Source organism: Seriola lalandi, unplaced genomic scaffold, assembly GCF_002814215.2.
Source record: "Seriola lalandi dorsalis isolate HSWRI2012SDOR001 ecotype SW California unplaced genomic scaffold, Sedor1 jcf7180002054581, whole genome shotgun sequence".
Taxonomy (NCBI): Eukaryota; Metazoa; Chordata; class Actinopteri; order Carangiformes; family Carangidae; genus Seriola; species Seriola lalandi.
In genome coordinates, this window is record NW_019525134.1 from 2,829,629 (window position 1) to 2,850,248 (window position 20,620).

Here is a 20,620-nt window from a genome sequence, read left to right on the forward strand (position 1 = left end):
AGTGGATGCTGTGTAAACTGTTTTTTAGGTTAGGGAAACATGTGGGACCAACAGTCACTCCACAGAGGGATTGATATACTGAAAGACAGGACAGTGTGTTCTGAAAACTAATTGTCAAATTAATGCTTTTTACATGGAGCCCCTCTAATCTAAGGGCTTTTAATGTTTAATTATTTCTCTCCATTGTGCAACAGTAATGGAGGCAGAGATTAGTCCAGTTGATCTCTAAAGGGGGTCCCAAAGTATAAAGCCATTTAACTCCATAAATATCTTTTAATAAATTTACTATGGGAGAAATTGAATTTGGTAATCCTGATCTATCTACAGATAGAAGAACAGTAAATTATCTTCTACAGTGAAATTGCCAGTGGGAGGGTCCCCTGGGACAATAGGGTTATCAGAGCAATGGGCCAATGTAAATGTATATCAGGGCAGTAGGGATGCCAAGTGGTAAGGCGGTCCTTCAAATACAATACATGGGCCAAGACAAAATATTCCCACACTGCTTAAGTCTGAGCAAGGCACTGAATCTCTAACAGCTTTTAACCGCTATTCACTTCTCAGGGAAGCCTGTAGAAACTTTTGGCCCATGAAACAGCTGAACAACAACAGGTGCCCATCCTTAGCCCTGCACCCCTGCCCCCTGAAAACCTGAGAGAATTCCTCTTTTCAGTTGTTTGGGGGTAAAAGATAAGTGAGAGCGGGAAACCCTGGTGGGTCAAACCATGTAGAGACTGTTTTATGAAACCTTACCTGCATTAGTTTCCCCTCCGCGTATCCGGCACTTCCTCCCACGAACACCCCTTCCAGAGTGATGGGCTTCCCCGTAGGCTCGTTCTTCAGCAGTGTCACCTTGATGACCGCTCGGAGGGCCGGCCGCTCGGACTCCAGGCCCGGCTGGCCCAGCACCACCTGCAGGGCCGCCATGAGCAGCCACGGCCAGAGCCCGGCCAGGCGCCGCTGAGGGACGGTCATGGCCTCGGCTGTAGCGGCGGTGCCCGGCCGCACATGGTGGACTTCAAAGCAGGCAAGACCACGGATAAACAAGAAAATATTTATACACGTTCCACTTCTTCTTTCTGCCTCGACGACTACTGCGAAATAGATACAATCCAAATGTTTAAAGCTGGAGCACTGCCAGCATAACTCAAACTCATAACTCAGACTTCCATTCAGCACCAGAGTTAATATTCAAACTCTACACGTTATAGAAATGCGTATCTCTCAGTGCCCACATGGAGCCAGCACCTGCGTTACAGAAAACTGATATCCTCCGAGATAAAAACAAGCTTTAGTGAACTTTTATCCAGTGTCATTAATATGCGTGGCTGAACATCGCATGCACAAATGCACCATGAAGACACGTTGTGTTGTGTTAGAGCCTGAAGTGTGCATTGGTTTCCAACAGCCTGGTCTTCATGAGACAGACAACAAATGTCCTCATTTGTAACGTGTTTGCCTTATAGTTGAACTGCTGTATCCTCTCCCAGAAGGGCAGGTCCTGGCAACAGTGTGTCGATCTTCATCCGTATCCGAACTACTACTATTATTATTATTATTATTACGGTGTACACCAGTCACTGTGCCTTACAATCACATTTTGCGAGCGAACAGAAGTTGACAAACAGCGTCAGAAGGCAGCACGTCCTGTGGGCGCCACATTTTCTGGATAAATCCACCGAAAACGCAGAAGAGCGACGACTTGAACTTCAAAGGCTGGGTTACAGGTTGCCGCCGGAAACGTATAAGGCATGTTAACATATAATGTCGTGCCAAAAGGTTGGGTAATATTTTACAACCAAGGAGTTGCGAAAAATAATCCTCGAAGAAGTTAAATTCAGTACACCGTATTATCTTATTATTAACCAAAGCAAATGGACCGTTGCCTTACTTCACATATAACTTGGTAATTATACTGGGTCCGAAACCAAAGCGACTTCTTTAACAGACCCACCAACTTATTTTCTACAGTCGGCGTTCATTTTAACATATTCACTGCTAACAAAAGAAAAAGAAAGAAGAGAGAAAAAGGCATTCCCGAGTTCAGTGCCTCCGCTGCACTGTGAGAAATTAGATACGATCCTCCTGAGAACACCGAGGGAAATGAATCGTTTATCAAAATCATAAACGAGAACGGAGAAGAAACACTACAGAAAGTACGGAATAAAAATGCTCCAAACTCCTTGAGATTCCCATTTAAAGTTGATAAAGCGGAGAGACACAGTGTACAGTTATGACACCGTCCCAAAAGTCTACCTCCCGGACTCTCTCTCGCTCCCCTGGGATCTCATTGACAGTCTCTACCTGCTCACTGTCCTGCTGCCTTCGCGTGCTGTCGGAGATTGGGCTTTTCTAGAAACTCCGGGCCCGAGCGACAAAAAAAAAAAAAAAAGTGCTTGGAAAGGGGGGGTTTTGCCACCTGTTTTGTTAAGACGGAAGAGAAGCCATGTAAACTAATTCCGTTACAGGTGTTACGTGGTAGTATTATAATAGTACTGTCCGAAATGCAAGGTAAGAGTTGCAGCTGGCATTCACGCTTCAATTACTTTCAGTCAAATTTACTCTTTATAGGATCAGATTTGGTCATCAAAATGCACGTAAATCTTACAGAAGGGGAAAGAAGTTATAGAAATAAAGTAATAGGAGCTTCAGAGTAGCACCTGAAGGCAGCATTAGATGCTGAGGGAGGAGCAGACGCACAGCCGCAGCACTGATCAAAAACGAGTGAGTGGCTCCCTCTAGTGTACAACATCCTCCCCAAGCAGCAGACTCCTGTACCTGGCTGTAGAGCCAACAAGACAGTGAAACACACATGAACAAACCATCCAGCTGAATTATCCGAACTATATCAATTTTAATAAAAATACTTGTACACATGTACCTTTAAAATACGTCAATTACAAGTTTAAAAAAACAGTACCCTTTAAGAGATGCAGTGAAAAATCAAAAGGTGGGAAACGTACTACCACAACACAAACAATCACTATAGATTAAATAATAATAATACTAAAATAATAATAAACATTTTTATAATATTATTTAACATGCTCCCCCATTGGTTTGTTACAACTTGTGATGACAAACCAGTTATATTATTAAAATGTAAGTCAAATGTGCATATTAAAATGGAGAGAGGCTGAGTTAAGGTAGGCTTCTTACTGCGAATATGTATAAATTATATTTTAAATTAAGATTCCTTAAGAACATCAGAAGTTGGTAAAAACATTTTAGATAATACTGTGTAAAAATATATGTAAAACTTTGCTTTATAATTTTTAAAAAATATACCATGGCACAAGTAATTCTAATTCTTAGAGAAACAAAAATATGACTCAAATTAATGAATTTTCCAAAGTCACTATATAAAATATACAACATTTAAATACTTTTTTAATAAGATTTAAATAACAACACACTAACACAAAAAACAACAATAATAATTTAAGTGGAAAATTAAGTCTGGTAATAGTGAAAACTTCACTATTATACATCACATCCTCAAGACTCCGTTACATGCCAATCAAATCAACATGTTGAGATCTAAAATGAGAAATAGTATGAACTGTCAGTAAACCTGTTGCAGCGATGACTTGCAAATATATATTCAATTTTCAAACTCCTTTCCTTCCATTAGTTTTACTCTGAATGTGCTGCCTGAATGTTCAGTGCAATGTCTTACCTGCAGATTTGGTTTACTTCTTTTGGAGCTGCTGTTGCTACGCTTGACTGGTATTGAGGGAAGTGACACTAACTTTTACATCCATGACCTCTGTGTCCTTTGAATCATCACTGGTAACCTTACCAGGGCACAGAGGAAACCACAGCAAATAATGTACAGATCTTCGGCCAAACTGTTACACATTCTCTAATACATGTACATACCCCATGAACTATAAAAATACACCTCATGATGAATATTTATGTTTGCAAACCACTGGACAAACCTCCCCCAGTCTTTCCTAGCAACGTCTCTTTCCTTCAGAAAAAGTATTCAGAAAATCTACAATGTGAGGGCTTACCTCAAATATGTCATCTTCAGGCATTTGCTCAGGTATTGAAACCAGAGATTCCTCCTGCTGTCTGAATGCCACTTGATCAACATTGCCTGACACAGCCATTATAATGGGTCCAGCACACAAAGGGTTAGCTTTCTTCATGCTGGCAGGGTTGTAGCACATCATGGCGTTACAGGCGTTGGAGGACAGCTCTAATGCAGGCCCTGGCTTCTCTGGGGTCACAACTTTAACAAGGCAGCTATTGGGTGGAGTTTGCATCACTTCATCAGCAATCTGGAAAACTGTGTCCAAGTTAATGTCCTCTTTTTTCACCTCCTGGTTTTTCTTATTCTGTAAGTCCTGGTGTTGGTTCCCATGACACAACATATTCATGGGATACCCTGCCTAAACACAGTACATGTAAAAAATACTCATCTTTCTTGATCGATCACAGATTAGTTGAATAGAGTCACTGACTACATGTAAATACACTCCAATTCACCTACCTGGTAATAACTATGAGGAGAGAACGGCCCTGTGTGAAGCCCACTACCTGTCATATGTGATGCCACGAGGTTTGGATGGTAGCACTGCCAAACTTCAAAAAGAACAAATAATAATATTTTACATCATATGTACAGTTTCAGGAACTTACTGGAGTTGAAACCTGCATTTTGCATTCATAATTTTAAAAAATAATATTCATTCAACATAAAGCACATTTTAGTACATTATAGTATATTTTAGCCAATTATATTTCTCTCTACCCATGTACAATTGAAGTAAAGTGATGTAAAAATTTGTGTTCATAACTCCCTTCCTATGTCATGCTCACCTGGGGATTGGTAGCTGGGCTGGCACTGTGCATTAGCAGAATTAAAACTGGTGAAATTGGGATTTCCATGGTTTGCACGGGCCATTAAGCCTTGCTGAAGCTGCATGACATTGGAGCTTGGGGCTACTCCACTGTAGTGGTGGCTTAAAGATACTGGTGTCCCTTTGTCTGCAGCAAAGACAGAAGGAGAAAGCGCTGCCCCATGACCCCTTATCAGGTAATGTGGTGGGACTGGGGTTCCATTGTGTCCTGTCATGGCCTGAGCTTTACGCGGACAGTAAGGATGAGTTGACTCCTGATGTAAGAGGCTAAGCAGTGAAGCGCCTGCAGAAACAGGAAGAAGCAAAGTATGAAAGCAACTTTTTAGACAGTGATTAATGATATTTAATGATATTTACTGAATTGCAATGGCAAGAACAAGTATGTACACCCTTAGGAATCACCTGGTTTTCTGCAGTAATTGGTCATAAAATGTGATCTGATGTTCATCTAAGTCACAAATATTGGCAAACACACTGTGATTAAGCTAATATCACACAAACAATTATCATCTTTTGTGTCTTTATTGGATACTCCCATTAAACATTCACAGTGCTGGTGGAAAAAGTAAGTGAACCCTTGGATTTAATAACTGGTCAAACCTCTATTGGCACCACCAACTTTCATCTTTCAGTAGCTGCTGATCAGACCTGCACAATGTTCAGGAGGAAGTTTGGATCATTTTTCCGACAGAACTGCTTCAGCTCAGACATATTCCTAGGATGTCTGGTGTGAATGTTCCTCTTCAGGTCATTCCATAGTAACTCTATTGGGTTATGGTCTGGCCTCTGACTGGGCCACTCCAATCCAATAAGTGTGATATTTTCAATATGGACCGGAACAATACATGATTTGTGTGTCATTAGTTAAAATGGATGAAGATGAAGATCTGACCATATTTTAGGACAAATTCATACATAAAGAATTCACTTAATTTTTCTTGCCAGTGTAAAACCGAAATTAGATGCTTGGTTCAGATGAAAAGTGACACAGGATTAGGATTTTTACTGATTTGACAGACAGAAATAGTTTAATTTTATAGTATTATTTCCTCTACCACTTCTTCCCCACAACCATGACCAGTCAAGTGGTTGCACTTGCCTCTTTTCAAATCTTTGTCTTTGCCAGCATCACCTCCACTATGTCTCAGGTATCGACTCGGAGGCCGACAATTCACGTTCAGTCCAGCCTGTATTTTGGCCTTATTGTCAACAGTGAGTCTCTTCATGCTCGCAACAAGTTCAGGGTGGTTTCGCTGGAAGTTTGGGTTGTAAAAATGATGATACGTCCCGCTGTCCCCGCTGGCATGTTGTCGGTCTTTAACAGCTAGATCGGATTTCCTGAAGCCGTACAGGTTGAGCTGACGGACAAAGCTTGAGAAGTTGTTTGTTTTGAAGGCGTCAGCGTTGTCCGAGGTGGTGGTGGAAGACAGGATCTGTCTCTCGAAGAGCTTTTGATCAATGACCACGACCTTGCCGAGGCTGTCCCAGCAGATGGCTTTATTAGCCGGATTGTTCACTAAACGCCACAGTTTGGCAGGGAAATTATTAGGATTGATGCTGTCAGGGAGTGAACTGTCACCAACATCCATGCTTTAGTCTGTAGAACTGGAAACAGAGGTAATGCTAGTGAACCTCATCTTAATATCAGGGAAACTGTCAGCAGTTAGCTAGCTAATAATCCACCGTAACACATTTACTACCAGTTATACAGTTAACTTTGAAGTAATTAATCTTAGCTAACATGGCACTCTTTAATAAGTTTAACTAGGACAGGTTAAAGTTTATACACAACATAATATATGCTCAAAATGGAAACTCCCACGAAATTAACAGAGTTAAATAAAAAATTGTAATTGAGAAAATTTTTGTCAGTCCCAAAAGTCCCAAAAATGCTAACTTTCAATGTTAGTGGTACTGAGCTAGCATTAGCTAGCAATAAGCGAACATTAACTCACCAGGGACCTGCTTTGTAATTTGAATTATTTTAGCACAGTAATGTTAAATAACGTTGCATAAAATTGTTTCGACGTTTCCTAAAATTTTCGGGGTCACGTTATGTCAAAACTAAAAGAAATACCATGATGTTCGTACCTGGATCGCCACAGATCACCTGTCCTGTTCTCTCGGAACCGTTGGAAGTTCCCGAACCGTTGAAACTGTTGGAGTCCAACGTCTCATCTGGAGCCAACTGCCACGATTCTATAAAGTGTCTCTGGGTTTATGAGCTGTTCCTTCTAGGTTTGACTGTCCATTTCATTTGGACAGATCAAATCCAGTAATGCTATTTAAAAAAAATTAATCCATGACAAGTTGAAGCCTTGCATTCAAAGTGTTACTTCCCGAATTGCAGCAAAGTAAAAAAGGTTTAAATTATTACATATTAAATTATAGTCTTTCAGTAATCAACAGATGCTGATGAATAATCTATAATATGTTTTGTGTGAAACGTTTGGTCTGTAAACAGTAACAATAGCACTCAAACAAATGTGGTTAAGTTAAGAACAATATTTTATTGTGAAATTTGGAATCGAGCAAAAGCCTTTACTTTCCATCACTTGGACAAATTACGATTGAACATAGAAATAACCAACGTTTTTACTAATAAGAGAGGTAGCAAAAACCTTATTCTAAGTGTGTTCTTGAATGAATCTTGAATGTATTTATTGCTGAGTTACACAGTACTACAACAAATAGCTCAATAAGGGAATGAACAAAGACGGCTATGCATTTAGAGCAGCTTTATGAGTTGATCATGTGTCTTCACCCTCTTACATATGATTTGTGCAAAATGTGTGTTTTTTAACAGTTGAAATTCAAAATATGGTTCACGCCAGAGATATTTGAGTAAATGCTGATTTAGTCCACATGGTATTTAACCTTGCTTCGTATGCAAAACAGTGACTTTGATGACAGTGAAATAATAATGATATTCATAAGTGATATAATAATACAGTGATAATGATATTCAGGGTCATTATAAAAATAATTAATAAAACAATAATAATTATAAGTGATATAATAATAAAAATAAATAAAATAAGAAAGCAGACAACATAAGAGCAGTTCAAAATAAAAAATACAGAGAGTTATAACAGCCCAACTCCATTAATTTAAACAAAGAAATTTGGTGAATATGCTCATAATGAAAAGGTAGTGTAGTTAGTTGTAATAACTAATTACATTTTACTTAAAAGTAAGGATTAGTAAGGAATGTGTGATGTCTTGCATAAAACAAATATAGTGCATCATAAATATATTTTTAAAAAGATTTCTGGGCCAAAAGGAACAAATATTCAATGTGTAACTATACAAAACCATTTTCTGTAACTGAGCTTATTATTTATTTATTTTATTTAATGATTTTTATGCAGGCGCTCTACACCGACACCTCTATGCTGTTCTCTTGTAGGTCCTCACCGGTGACGTAATCACCAGCGACAGGAATACATTCAAAACATTGATCTGTTTGGTTGTTTAGTATTTCTATAGTATTATATGCTAGGAGCTTAACATAATGGCGTTGGAGACTGTCCCTAAAGACCTGCGCCATCTGCGGGCATGTCTTCTTTGTTCGCTGGTGAAGGTAAATATTGAAACAGCGAGGAAGAAACGATCGAGCTAGCTTCTGTGCTAACATGTAGCCGCTCTCTGCGTAGCGTTTTTTGTTGTGTATCACGCATTAAATGAATGGTTGGAGTGATGATTTCATGATTGCATTTGTTAAATCAAGCATTTTGTATCTTACTTTTAATGTTTTATTTTTTGTCAATTGTCTTGAGTTTGTGTAACGTATTACCACCTCACTTACCCCCTCCTTGTTTTCTTTAGACCATTGACCAGTTTGAATATGACGGCTGTGACAACTGTGAGTCCTACCTCCAGATGAAGGGGAACCGGGAGATGGTTTATGAATGCACAAGTTCCTCATTTGACGGGTAAACATTGACATAGCGTCGATTATCCCAAAACTTTCACATGGAGTGTTTCCTCCATGTTTACCACGGCTGTCTGTATGTCCACAGTGTGATAGCCATGATGAGTCCGGAGGACAGCTGGGTGGCCAAATGGCAGAGGATAGGTAAGGATGTGTGTCTGTACTTGAAGCTGCATTAATCGATTTCCGACCACTAGGAGGCAGAGGAAATTACAAAGCCAAGACACACACACACACACACACACACACACACACACACACACACACACACACACACACACACACACACCCCTACCCCTCTAGCACACAGAGCTAGAGGGGCCTGAAGTGCTTTTTTAAAACTTGTTAAAGCCCAGCATTCACTGGAATGGTATCTCTGGTTTGGCCTCCACCAACCGGCTCCAGAGCTGCTACTTCTCCCACTTTCTTCACCAGCTAGTCCCAAACTGTGACTGTCTGCTGTTTAGTACCGGGCATGTAGTGTACAGTGGGTTTATTAGAGGTTGTTTAAAATAGCTGCTGGCTGTTTCTGGGAACTGGGTTGAGGAATAGAAACTGAACCACATAGAAAATATGTCCATGAGGCAGAAACAATAATTTATTTTTTATTGTTTATGCCCACTTCTGTGTGGGTTTAACATACATTATACATAGTCACTTGTTAATGATAATTATAATAATAATAATAATAAGTAATGCAGCTGTAAAGCTAGTGTACAAGGCCATAGAGAACAATCATAATCATGCACTTGTTCCATTCATTTTGTTCTTCATCCTACAGGCAACTTTAAGCCAGGTGTATATGCTGTGTCAGTGACAGGCAGACTACCTCCAGGTATCTGACTCTTCTTCCTCAAAATTTAGCAAATCACACACACAAACTTAGAAAGTAAGTGTTTGGTTGTTTTCTTGATTGGAGTTCTTGCTGTTTACATTGCTATTTTTTCCTCCTTTTCTGAAGGTGTGGTGAGAGAGCTGAAGAGCAGAGGAGTGATCTACAAATCCAGAGACACAGCAGTCAAGACTTAAACCGACTGTTTCCAGTTTACGTCGTCTGATTAGCCACATTAGAACGGTATCATACTGCAGCACCAACCCCAGGAAGAAGTTACAACTGCTGGACTGTTCAATTCTTGTGTTTTTTTATGATTAGAAAAATTAGCATGGGTGATTATCGGTGAGAAAAAGTGGATATTTCTTATTTTCTTTCTTTGATTAATTGAGGAAAAATAAAAGTCTGTTTTTATAAGAAATATGAATAGTTGTCATCACATCACTATTCATTTTTTATTTCTATGCTTCTGTCAGCAGTGAGATTTACCTATGCTAGGACAGCATGTGTACCATTGGAGCACATTTCACCTCACACTCTCAGTAAGTCTCAGTTATTCAGTAGATGGTGGACTGCCAGGCGAAGCAGATATGTTCTAGGGTGATCCTGTGCTAAAGCTGATACAGTTCAGTGGAAGTTCCCCAGAAAATTTTCAGTAGGAAGATACCTTCTGTAAATCCCTGATTGAACTGTAAAGAATGTGAAACCCACAAGTCAATGACTCAAAGTGGTGTAATGAGAGAGATAATTCCCCTCTTTGCCTGGAAGAATAACAAGCTCAGCAGAATGAGGCAGACTGCAGGATGACACAGCACTCAGTCTCCCTGCATCAGACTAACCTCACCACACTTATTCTTGAAAAGCAAAATGGTGGAGTCATGTTAGAGAACAGAAATAACTTCATTTACATATGTATGATTTTTTTAGACGAACTATCGGTGCGTTCTATGGACGTCAATGTCAGTCAGTCCACCACTTCGGTCCAGGGTGAAATATCTCAACATCTACTGCTTGGATTTCCATGAGATTTTGTACAGACCATGTATTCACTGTGAAATCACTGCGTCTCTAACTAGTGAACTAGCGACTGATTTGAAACACCAGACAGGAGGGACTGAACAGCAAAATCATCTCCTCATTTTCAGCTTGAACAAATGATAATGAAACGCTCCTGTACTAATCTATTAGAACCACAAGATGGTGCTTTTTACTGAGTATCTCAATAACATGCAGAACCACTCACTGCCAGTAGGGTGAACCAGAGGCTAAACCTTTAGTAGAGTTAATACATTCTCACCTACTGAGTATCAGAAAGTGTCTCCAGTTAAATTTTACAGTTCTGTTCAGCTCCAGTAGCTGCTGTAGTTACTGTTTCATTGTACAATAGCCTGTACAGAATATCAGGTTTGTAGTTATAGTCATCCTGTGCTGCTGTGTGTATCAGGTCTACTGTTGGCTTATATTTCTGTACAGGAGGAACATTTTTTATTGCCAGAGGCTCCAGGCATTGTCTAATTTCACTGTAACCTGAAGGACTGGACTCATGAACACTGAGGACTCTTTAAATCTCTGTAAGTGAGCACAGTAAGCTCTTACTGTTGTCCGATCACATGCTGTTAGTTGCTGTTTGAATGCACAGGCACCTGGTGCAGATATTTTGTTGCAGGTACGGTTAGTGAAACCACACTTTGATTAAAAAAAAAAAAAAAAATAGAAATAGCTCAGATTATGGTTTAGAGATGAGAAGCAGATGTTTTTTTTTAGTTCTTCTATCATACTACCAGGTCACAACTCACCAGGCATTCATAATTAAAATAAATAAAAATAAATGAACATTCATTGCCATCAGGGATTTTAAATTCAGTAAAAAGCATAAAACAAACCAGCATAAGAGGTAAATGTATCTGTGATGTAATACACAGGAAGTCTGCCCCAGTTTCATGTATGTGCAGGAACATTTCTCACTCTATGTTTCTGGACAGACTGTAATAGGTCATGGAGGGAGAGAGATGCTACTGATTAAACATTACTGGGTTTTTTTTTTACTGGCATGAACAAGGCAGTCACATCTGTGCTGAATGATTTCAATATATCAAGAGGAAAGTTTATGCATCTATTCTTAATGATGATAGAATCATTATTTCTTATGTAATGCCTCTAAAGAAGCGTGCAAATATACTCTGACTACATCATATGTCAAACTGCAACTCGAGAGACATACAAGGCTATAAATACAACAGCTAAACCTCACACTGCATCTTCTGCCTGTGCGTGTCTTTACTGCAGCATGTGTACGGGCGCCTCATGTAGATCTGGTCTTGGCCCCTTCGTGGGCCATGACACTGTAACTGGATCTCCATTAGAAGCAGGTTGCAACCGATGATCGTATCTAATGTCTTTATATACAGTCACTGGTTGCAACAGTGTGTGAGGACTCAGTATTACCACTGAGGTCATAGAGGTGAGTTATGCTGTTGCTATCTCTTCATCCTTCCTGAGAGACAGCGGTGTGAGGAAGTACTCAGAGGTGTCAGTGCTACATGGTAAAGATACTTCCTGTGGTACGAGTGCAAGTACTTGTAAAAAAAAGTTCACTTAAATACAAATCAATCAATCAATCAATTTTGTACCATCATAGTTTTGTACATTGAAGTTTTAATCTGTAAAGTGACTTATAAAAATAGCTGTAGAAGACAGGTAGTTGAGCAAAGACCTCCCTCTGAAATGTGGCAGAGTAAAAGTATAAATAATAAAGTACTTGAATAAATCTACTTAGTTCTTTCCAACTGCTGTTAACAGATCACAGAGGATCATTTAGAGAAAGCAGTGAAGCTGCAGCTCAGATGACTGACAGAGAGAGATCGATTTAGGAAACTTCTGATTGAAAATAAACAAAAAACGAATAAAAATAAAACATAGTTGATATATACATTTTTTACATATATATACAAGTTTCTGAAGTGATTCCAGATCTCTGTTCTTGTGGTGGCTCTGAGAAACAGGTGAATTATTACACAGTATCAATGATTTATCAGTTCATCAAAAACACTCATTTAGCTGTACAGGAAGATATGAATAGAAAGACACTGTTACTGAAATTAATGCAACCGTTTATTTTAACGTCTCTGGGGATTTTTTTTTCTTTCTGCTGCCACAATGAGGTCAGAGGTCAGAGACTCATAGAGCCTTTTATTAATGGAGATCTCTTGCTCTGTTTCATTTAAATGATCTTTTATACATTTATTTATCGTACTGTTTTATTACTATTTTCTATCCTCTTGTGAGAATCTTAGAAATGTCTTTGTAAAGTTTATGTGTTCCTGACTTGCTGCCATGCAGAGGACAAGATGACCACAATGGAAATGAGTTGCTGTTTCACAACTTTGTGTTTCCCCCAACACAGAGTGTGTGTTCAGACAGACATTAATGTGTGATGTGTACGTCTCCACTGTGAATATACTGTACATAATGGTGAGTCCAGTCCTCGTATAGTTAACGTTAATATTTTCATCCAGAGCTCAGCACATTCCACATTTGTTTTGTTCCCAGCGAGCACGGAAAAAAATCAAAACTAAGTCATGTCAGTTTGTTTGGACATGCTGTACAATTAAAGTTTTATTATTGACATCATGAACGTTGTGCTAAGAGACGGCGCAGTGTGACGGTGTGAGGAGGACGCGTTGTTCTGAATCTGGTTCTCTTTGAGTTGGTGTGACGTGAAGCTCAGGTACCAGAGACACTGGGACGTTTAAATGTGAAGTGTGAGTGGCTGTTTGTCCTGGAATGATAATATGTTCAGAATTAATTCTCCCTGTGCATTCTGGGATACCTTCGCCCCTCTGAGTCTGAACAGGAAAACATAGGTTTAAACATATCCTTGCATGTGTAGCCATATAAACTTCGTTCTACTGAAAGTCATAGAGAATTTTGAACATTAAAAAAAGATGAAATCAACCTGACAAGTCATTAATTAAACTGATCATGTCATCATATTGTGTGTCGGACGCCTGTAGGTCAGACATTTCCTGAGGAAAAGCCATGCGATGAAATATGCCTTAAATACAGAACAGTAACACTCATTCTCTTGACAAGGACCCGCGCCTCCTCTTTTATTTTGAAATTTTGCTGCAGTTAGCCTGAACTCAAAAACTAAAATAGGACATTTAAATCAAACACGTCTTTTATTTAAATGTACAGAATGTGAAATACTTCTCATTTGTTCCATCAGAAGTGGAGTGGAGATGTTTTGAACAGTGACTGTGTGGTGGATTGAGACAGTTGATAATCAAATAAACCACAAGTGTCTGCGCCTCCATGTGGGTTTCTAACTCAGTGCAGAAGTGGGTGCACGTATAGATGAGTGCAACATCCTTTAATTGTTCAGTTTCACTCCTTTCATGCTATGTAACTTAAAGCCATTCCATACTGAAGCTCATATCACTTCATCCCATGTGATCTGAGCCATGTGCTCTTCAGAAGAAGCTGAAGTCATTTCACGAGAGCTGCAATCTAAAAACAAAACTGAGAACTGGGCTCGCTGCTCGCTGCAAGACGTCCACGACCACAGGCGTTGTCAGGAAGACTGTCAGCTCCGCCCATGCAGCAAGTGTTGTAGAAGCAACCGAGCGAAGTGACGTGAAGCGAAGCAAAGCACGCCCTTCATTTTCACACACAGGGACACACAGAGCCCATCTGCCACAGCCTCATTGGTGCTTGCAGCTACACTATTGCTTTTGACCTTATTTGGATATGTCAGGGCTTTAAGCTGGAGGGAAAGTATTAGATCAGAAACTGAGGTGTCGACTCCAGCTTTACTCTTTGTCTCGGCTGATTGGTGACCTCTGGTAAAAAAAAAAGCAAAAAAAGCAAAAAGCAAGTGGAGGTTTCTTCAACTCAGTCTTGACATGTCTAAATGTCTCTGTCTGACAGGGGCAAAGTGGAGATAGAGAAGTAAGTTTTTTTTTACATAGCAGATGGACATTACCCACACAGGCCACACAAACTGATGTATGTGTGTGTGAGTGTTTCATAAGGCTGACAAAACTTCCTCTCTTCTTCAGACCAGAGAGAAGCTACAGAACCGAGAGCCGCTCGTCATATTAAGGATTTCATTTCCTTTTACAGGGGAGGGCATCTCCTCTATGCACAGACGTGTGTGTTACACGAGCGCTCTGCGCTGACGTGAAAAACTTCTCTGATCCTTTATTTAACCGCCAGTACGACAATGTAAAAATACTCCATTAATTAAAAGTGCTGCATTCAAAAACTCCTCGATTTCAGTTTATTTTATACTTATATTGTTTCATTGTGTCAGTTAATGTAAATGAAACATTACACATTTCTTGTTTTTTAAACATTTTGACACAAACTTTTTGAGCTCATAACTTATACAACACTTCCTCACGCCAACCCAGAACACAGCGCACACATAGAACTGAGCGAGCGACAGTGTAGTTAGCTAACCCGATCTCCATACCATATTTACTATATATGTATACTGTTAACTGTACTCGTATACATATATATATATATTATATATATATATAAGTGTGTGTGTGTGTGTGTATACATTCATTCATATGTATTTCATAAATGAAAGGCTTTGATATTTTATTTTAGAGGTAGACCTGCCTCCAGAGTTTTATGTTACAGTTCCATGTATACGAGTAAAATTTAAGTATTAAGTATCAAAAATAAACATATTTATTCTGCATTTTCTGATATATTATATCACATACTTTATGACACTGCAAACAACGTTTTATTGTTGTAGGTGCTCGAGGTGGAGCTGCTTGTAACGGCTTTTTCTCTTGTGACCTTCCAAAGTGTCGCAGCAGAAGTCGGAGGTGATTCATGTGAGAGGAAACAAATAAAATAAAGTTCTGCAACACAAATCTGTGCATCGCTGATAGTTTGACCTTTTTTGAGCCTCTATCATTTTTCATAGGAGTCAGTCTCTTCATCAGTGACTGCACTGAGCATATTTCATTGTAGAAACAGGCTGAGAATGTGGAGATTTATCTGGAGACCAAGACACATTATTTTGAAAAAAGATTTTACAACTTTATTGAATTATTAATATTTTCAGTGATTTACAGGCAAAAATGAAGATTCAATGAAGAAGGCCCCACACAGTCCGTGATGTAATTTCATTTCTTACATATTCTCTGTTGTAAAACTATATTTTTTATATCCTTCAACTGCTGTGTAATTATATTTTGAGTTTTTATCACTGAGGTTTTGTAAGTTTTGGTGTCTTTGCTGTTTTGGGTTCTTCCTGCTTTTGTCTGTATACTTTGTTAAACTGACAAAATGATGAATCAGACTCAGAGCTTGTGCTGATAAAAGGACACCATGCATGTGTGTGTGTGTGTGTGTGTGTGTGTGTGTGTGGTGAGGAGAGTGTGTGGTAAATGAAAAGTGTCACACTTAGACGTGTAGAGAGGAAACTGAACATCTGAGACGGGACCAGGGGGTCACAAGCCAAAAAGGTGGTGTTGTGTTGTGTAAAGCTGACAGGAATCATGTAGAGGAGTAGAAGGATAAAAAATAAGTACCTCAGAATGTGACTTAAGTTCAGTTCTTAAAGTAAATCTACTTTCCTGGAGCTCTGCAGAAACCGGTTTAGAGCAGCTCAGGCCTCTGTGGAGCTCGCAGGTCTGGGATGATCTGCGACACTACGTGGCTCGGTGGTGTCGACACCCGGCCGTGGCCTAGGAGGAGCTCGGGGAGCGCAGGCAGGGAGGGGAAATGGCTGCCAGCCCAGATAAGGTCTATCACGAGAGGCAGCGTGGGCTCGGGAAGGCCCCGGCTTCAGCGCACTCTTCTTCACACGGGGAGTTAGGATCACTTCCTCCCTGGCACGTGTACGGACGACTGAATGCTAGTGGTGGTCCGCCGGCTGAAGGCGGGTGTGTTCTCCCCTCGCTGCAGGCTGGTGACTCAGTTAGCTGCAGAGGGCAGGGATTAGTGAAATGCAGGGCAGGGGTCAGGAGATTGGAGGGTTAAGGGCTAAAACAATGTGTGGCTGTTAAAGACACCATATGCTGGATCTCTTCAACAAGTCTTCATTCTAAAAAACAGGTTTAAATGTTACAGGAGCATCAGAAGTGAAACTTGTATTTAATATGTATAAATAAATGAATAAGAATCCTCAGTGTTTTCCTAACTTCTGTCAGCTGATCTCACCTTCCCCATGAATTTTGTATCATAACAGTGTCATCTTAAATCTACACACACACACACACACAGTTCTCAGAGGAAAGTGTGTGAGGACACATGTGAGAACTTAACTCCAGTGTTGGAAATAACTAAGAACATTTAGTCAAGTTTAGTTCTGAGATCCTTGTATTTTATTTTGCCTCTTTAAAAATCAACCCCACTAAACTTCAGAGGGAAATATTCTACTTTTTACTCCACTACATGTATTCAACAGATACTATATTTACTAGTAACGTCTCAGAGTCAGATTTTACACCAAGACAAATATGATGCAACACGCTGCTGCTTGTGTTCTCCTAAAACACAGCGTCTAGTTGCCACATGTGAGCGTGAGATGTCAGCAGCTCCATCAAAGAGACATTTTCCCTCCAATTTCTCACATGGCTTCATTTAAATAACATTAAAGCCTCGATTCAAGGTTTCACAAAACGATTTATCTTGTGGCCCCTTTGCAGGGGCCCGTCCCCCGACCTGAAGCCACTGGACTAAACTACCTGAGGTGATTGTATGTAAAATATGTATGTTAAAATAATATTAAAACCAGCTCCACCTCAGGCAGCTGCAAAGGCAAAGTGCTGCTACGTGAATGCATCAGTATTAAACATTTGATAATGTCATACCTAGTAATACATCAACAAAATGAGGACTTTTACTTTGAAACTTTCAGTGGACTTTGCCGCTGCCTTCTGTTCCTTTACTGAAGCAGGATTTTTCATGCAGGAATTTTACTTTGTAATGGAGTATTTCATATTTCATAAGCCTATAATGGGAAGAATAGATATGAAAGAGTTAGTGTGAGAACTAAAAATATAATGCACAGCGTTCATATATTACCTTATTTCTATTTCTATCTCTTATCTATATATCATAGTATAAAGACATTCTATGTTTATATCTTATCTTTATCTATAATCTGCTTCCTACTCTCTATTCTTCGCTGAGGGAGCTACTGTAATTTAACCTAATCTCCCCCTGGGAAAGTGTTGATTCTAATTCTGATTAAACCCCCCCCCCACACACACACACACACACACACACACACACACATTTAGCATCTATAATCAGCACAGAGACTTTTAATAAATAGTTTTACATTATAATGTGTAAAATGTTTTATTAATGTACAGTATTCTTTAACAAGTAAAGCTTCTCCTATGATTAATAAACACTATTATCTGCTTTATTATAATGTATTAGAAACTGTTCATTCAGTGTCTTCCTGTGTATATTGCTCATAAAGAAAACCAGGGAGACTTAAAGTGTCTTCACCACCAGTGTCACTTCATTCACTCCTCACATGGGGTGTATGAGCAGCCTGTTTACTTAACTAAGACAGAACTACAGAATAAACCACATTAAGTTTTATTATAACTGCTGTGTGACGCATTCACTGACTTGGTGCAGACCGTAAAACTGACAGAGGTGCAAAAAAAAACTTTCATGAGAAGCTGGTTCTCTTATTAGTTTTCGCTCGGGTTGTAAACGACTGAGCATTTATAGTCAGTGGTGGAGGAAGTGTGCACATCCTTTACTTAAAGATGTCATTATATTCTGTTCCATGTCAGGACCCTTTACTGCTCAAGTAAAAGTTTAAGGATAAAACATGCAGAAAAAATCAGCCATGCGTCATTCTGTTGTAATGTAATATACATGTATTATTATCATTTAGCATTAAGATATAAGGAGCATTTTATGAATTTCCCCCCGGGAATAAATAAAGCATCTATCTATCTTTTAATATTGTACTCTGACGTTAATATTGGACAGTTTGTTCTATAGAAATACATCATATTCTATGGACTCATCATGGTTTTTATTTAGATATTAATTTGTAAAGTAAGTGTTAGTAAGTGTAAGTAAAATAAAGGTTAATAGATGTGGAGGAGTAGAAGAAGAACTCGTGTATATGAAGAACAGCACGTGAGTGAACATCCTTTGTTACTTTCCACCTCTGCCTGAACTTGCAGGTCACTTTATTAATAATGTCAGGACTCTCTGAGTGAAACTCCATGTCACTACATCTCATCAGAGCAGCTTTAATTCCCTCTTTCACGGGCTGTTGACCTGATGTGTGGGGACTTGCCCGGCTCCCCTCCATGTTAGTATTATGAGAAACCACATGGTTACAGTTGGACATTTACATTTACGGGGAATTGAAACCTGTGGCCTTTCACTTTTGTCAACCAACACAAGGGTGATAGTAGTCATAGTGACGAAAATGCCGCTCAGCAAGCAAACAAGTCGTCTTTTGAACGAGAGCGTTGACTTGCACATTAAAGGATAAGTTCACTTCTTTTTTAAGTCTGTCTGAAAACTCCTCACATGCCCGTGTGCAGACAGACGGAGGTTTTGGTTCATGCTATCTCCTCGTGCACCTCTCGGCCGTCTGAGCACTGAGTCTTTTCTGAGGAGGCTCTGAGAACGTAAAGATGATCTCAGTCATGAACCGTGTTATATATATATATAATAAACTTAATGTGGAATAAACATGTAAAACACAGCGTAGACAGAATCCCTCTCTCTCCACCTCATTCTGGGTTTATTGCCCAACTCCTCATCACACTGTGTTCTGAACAAAACTGCATGAAGCCACTTGAGTGTAAATGACATCATCATGTCCTACAGCTCAGCATCATGGCCGCACTGATGTGGAGAAACTGAGCTTAAGGCTTCAAAGAATTTGATTTGAAACTGATTAAGAAAAGTGAAATTATTAAAAGCAAAGCCCAGGACGTTCTAGTGTTTGTAGCTGACTCTAAGACATCGTAAACGTCCAGGGTGTTCGTTTCCTGGGTCGTTTGTGTCGTGAGTTCTTCTTCTGGAGGAAAATCTTCTGAGTTGTCGGCATATTTAAAAAAGCGCCTGTAGAAAGCAGAGTGGAGGCGGAAGAAGAGAAAGAGAACGGCTGTGACTGTTAGACCTCTTCCTGTGGTTACATCACGTGGTTGAGGAGGGTTCAAAAGGAGACAGCTTCTTCTTCTTCTTCATCCACTCCTTGGACAGAGAGAAGACACCTGTGAAGCTGCCGGACAATCCACACTTAAAACAGAAAGAAAGTGAAGGTCGGGGTAAAGTATGATGGAGGGTGTTGTCTATTTAATGCTAGAATTATTTGTGACGACACGGTGAAAATGATTGAATGTGTTTTATGTGTCAGATAATGGAAGAAATGTCAGTGTGACCGTTTTTACTTGATTAACTTTGCTTTTTTTCCCCTTTAACGTTTTTTTAAACGACGTTTTCTCTATTCAGAAGTTTATTTGGAATTTGGTTGAAAAAATATTGGATTTAAAACTGAAAACTGAAAAGTTTTATAACTTTAATTTTTATTATTATTTAAGTGTTAAATGTATCTACTGGATCTTTAATTTAATTTAATTCGGAACTGCCAACAGTTGCTCTTGGATTTATTTTACATGACTTTTGAATGTACTTATTGCTCAGACAGAAAAGCTTACTCATGCCTGCCAAAATGGCTTCCTCAAGATAGCGCTTCCTCTGGCCGTTCAGTTCTGACTTTTGCCTCAGAAACTGGACTGAGGGAGAACTTGAGGCAGATTTTGGTCTCGTACAAACACGTTAATGGGCTTCTCTTGTACTCGAACAAGTTGTGTGGAGAAAAAGTTACGTGCAAATGTTTGAAGACGACTCAGGAAGTGTGCATTTTTCTGGTTTGACAAAGAGCGAGGGCTGTGTGAGCGTTGGGTGTGCATTGGGCTGAGAGGTTTCAGTTTGGTGTGTGTCTGGGTGGTGGGGTGGGGG

General features: G+C 39.5%; 3 protein-coding genes across 4 annotated transcripts in view; 1 reads left to right on the top strand and 2 right to left on the bottom strand.

Annotated features, from left to right (window-relative positions):
* Positions 1 to 2,318, bottom strand: part of rnf43 (ring finger protein 43) — a 79,931-nt gene extending 77,613 nt beyond the window's left edge. For both annotated transcript variants that reach the window (XM_023418135.2, XM_023418134.2), the window contains exon 1: positions 754 to 2,318. In XM_023418135.2, the coding sequence (XP_023273903.1) occupies positions 754 to 975 (222 nt within the window). In that variant the 5' untranslated portion in view covers positions 976 to 2,318. The remainder of the gene's footprint in view (positions 1 to 753) is intronic.
* Positions 2,071 to 6,468, bottom strand: hsf5 (heat shock transcription factor family member 5). Its single transcript, XM_087177119.1, has 3 exons — positions 5,927 to 6,468; positions 4,020 to 4,400; positions 2,071 to 2,085 (listed from the first exon to the last, which is right to left on the bottom strand). Exons 1-3 carry the CDS (start codon positions 6,458 to 6,460, stop codon positions 2,071 to 2,073), a joined length of 930 nt encoding a protein of 309 aa, XP_087033245.1. The 5' UTR covers positions 6,461 to 6,468.
* A 1,808-nt stretch (positions 6,469 to 8,276) lies between these two features.
* Positions 8,277 to 10,058, top strand: supt4h1 (SPT4 homolog, DSIF elongation factor subunit). Its single transcript, XM_023418230.2, has 5 exons — positions 8,277 to 8,454; positions 8,700 to 8,806; positions 8,894 to 8,949; positions 9,587 to 9,640; positions 9,767 to 10,058. Exons 1-5 carry the CDS (start codon positions 8,386 to 8,388, stop codon positions 9,832 to 9,834), a joined length of 354 nt encoding a protein of 117 aa, XP_023273998.1. The 5' UTR covers positions 8,277 to 8,385; the 3' UTR covers positions 9,835 to 10,058.
* Positions 10,059 to 20,620: the final 10,562 nt, after the last annotated feature.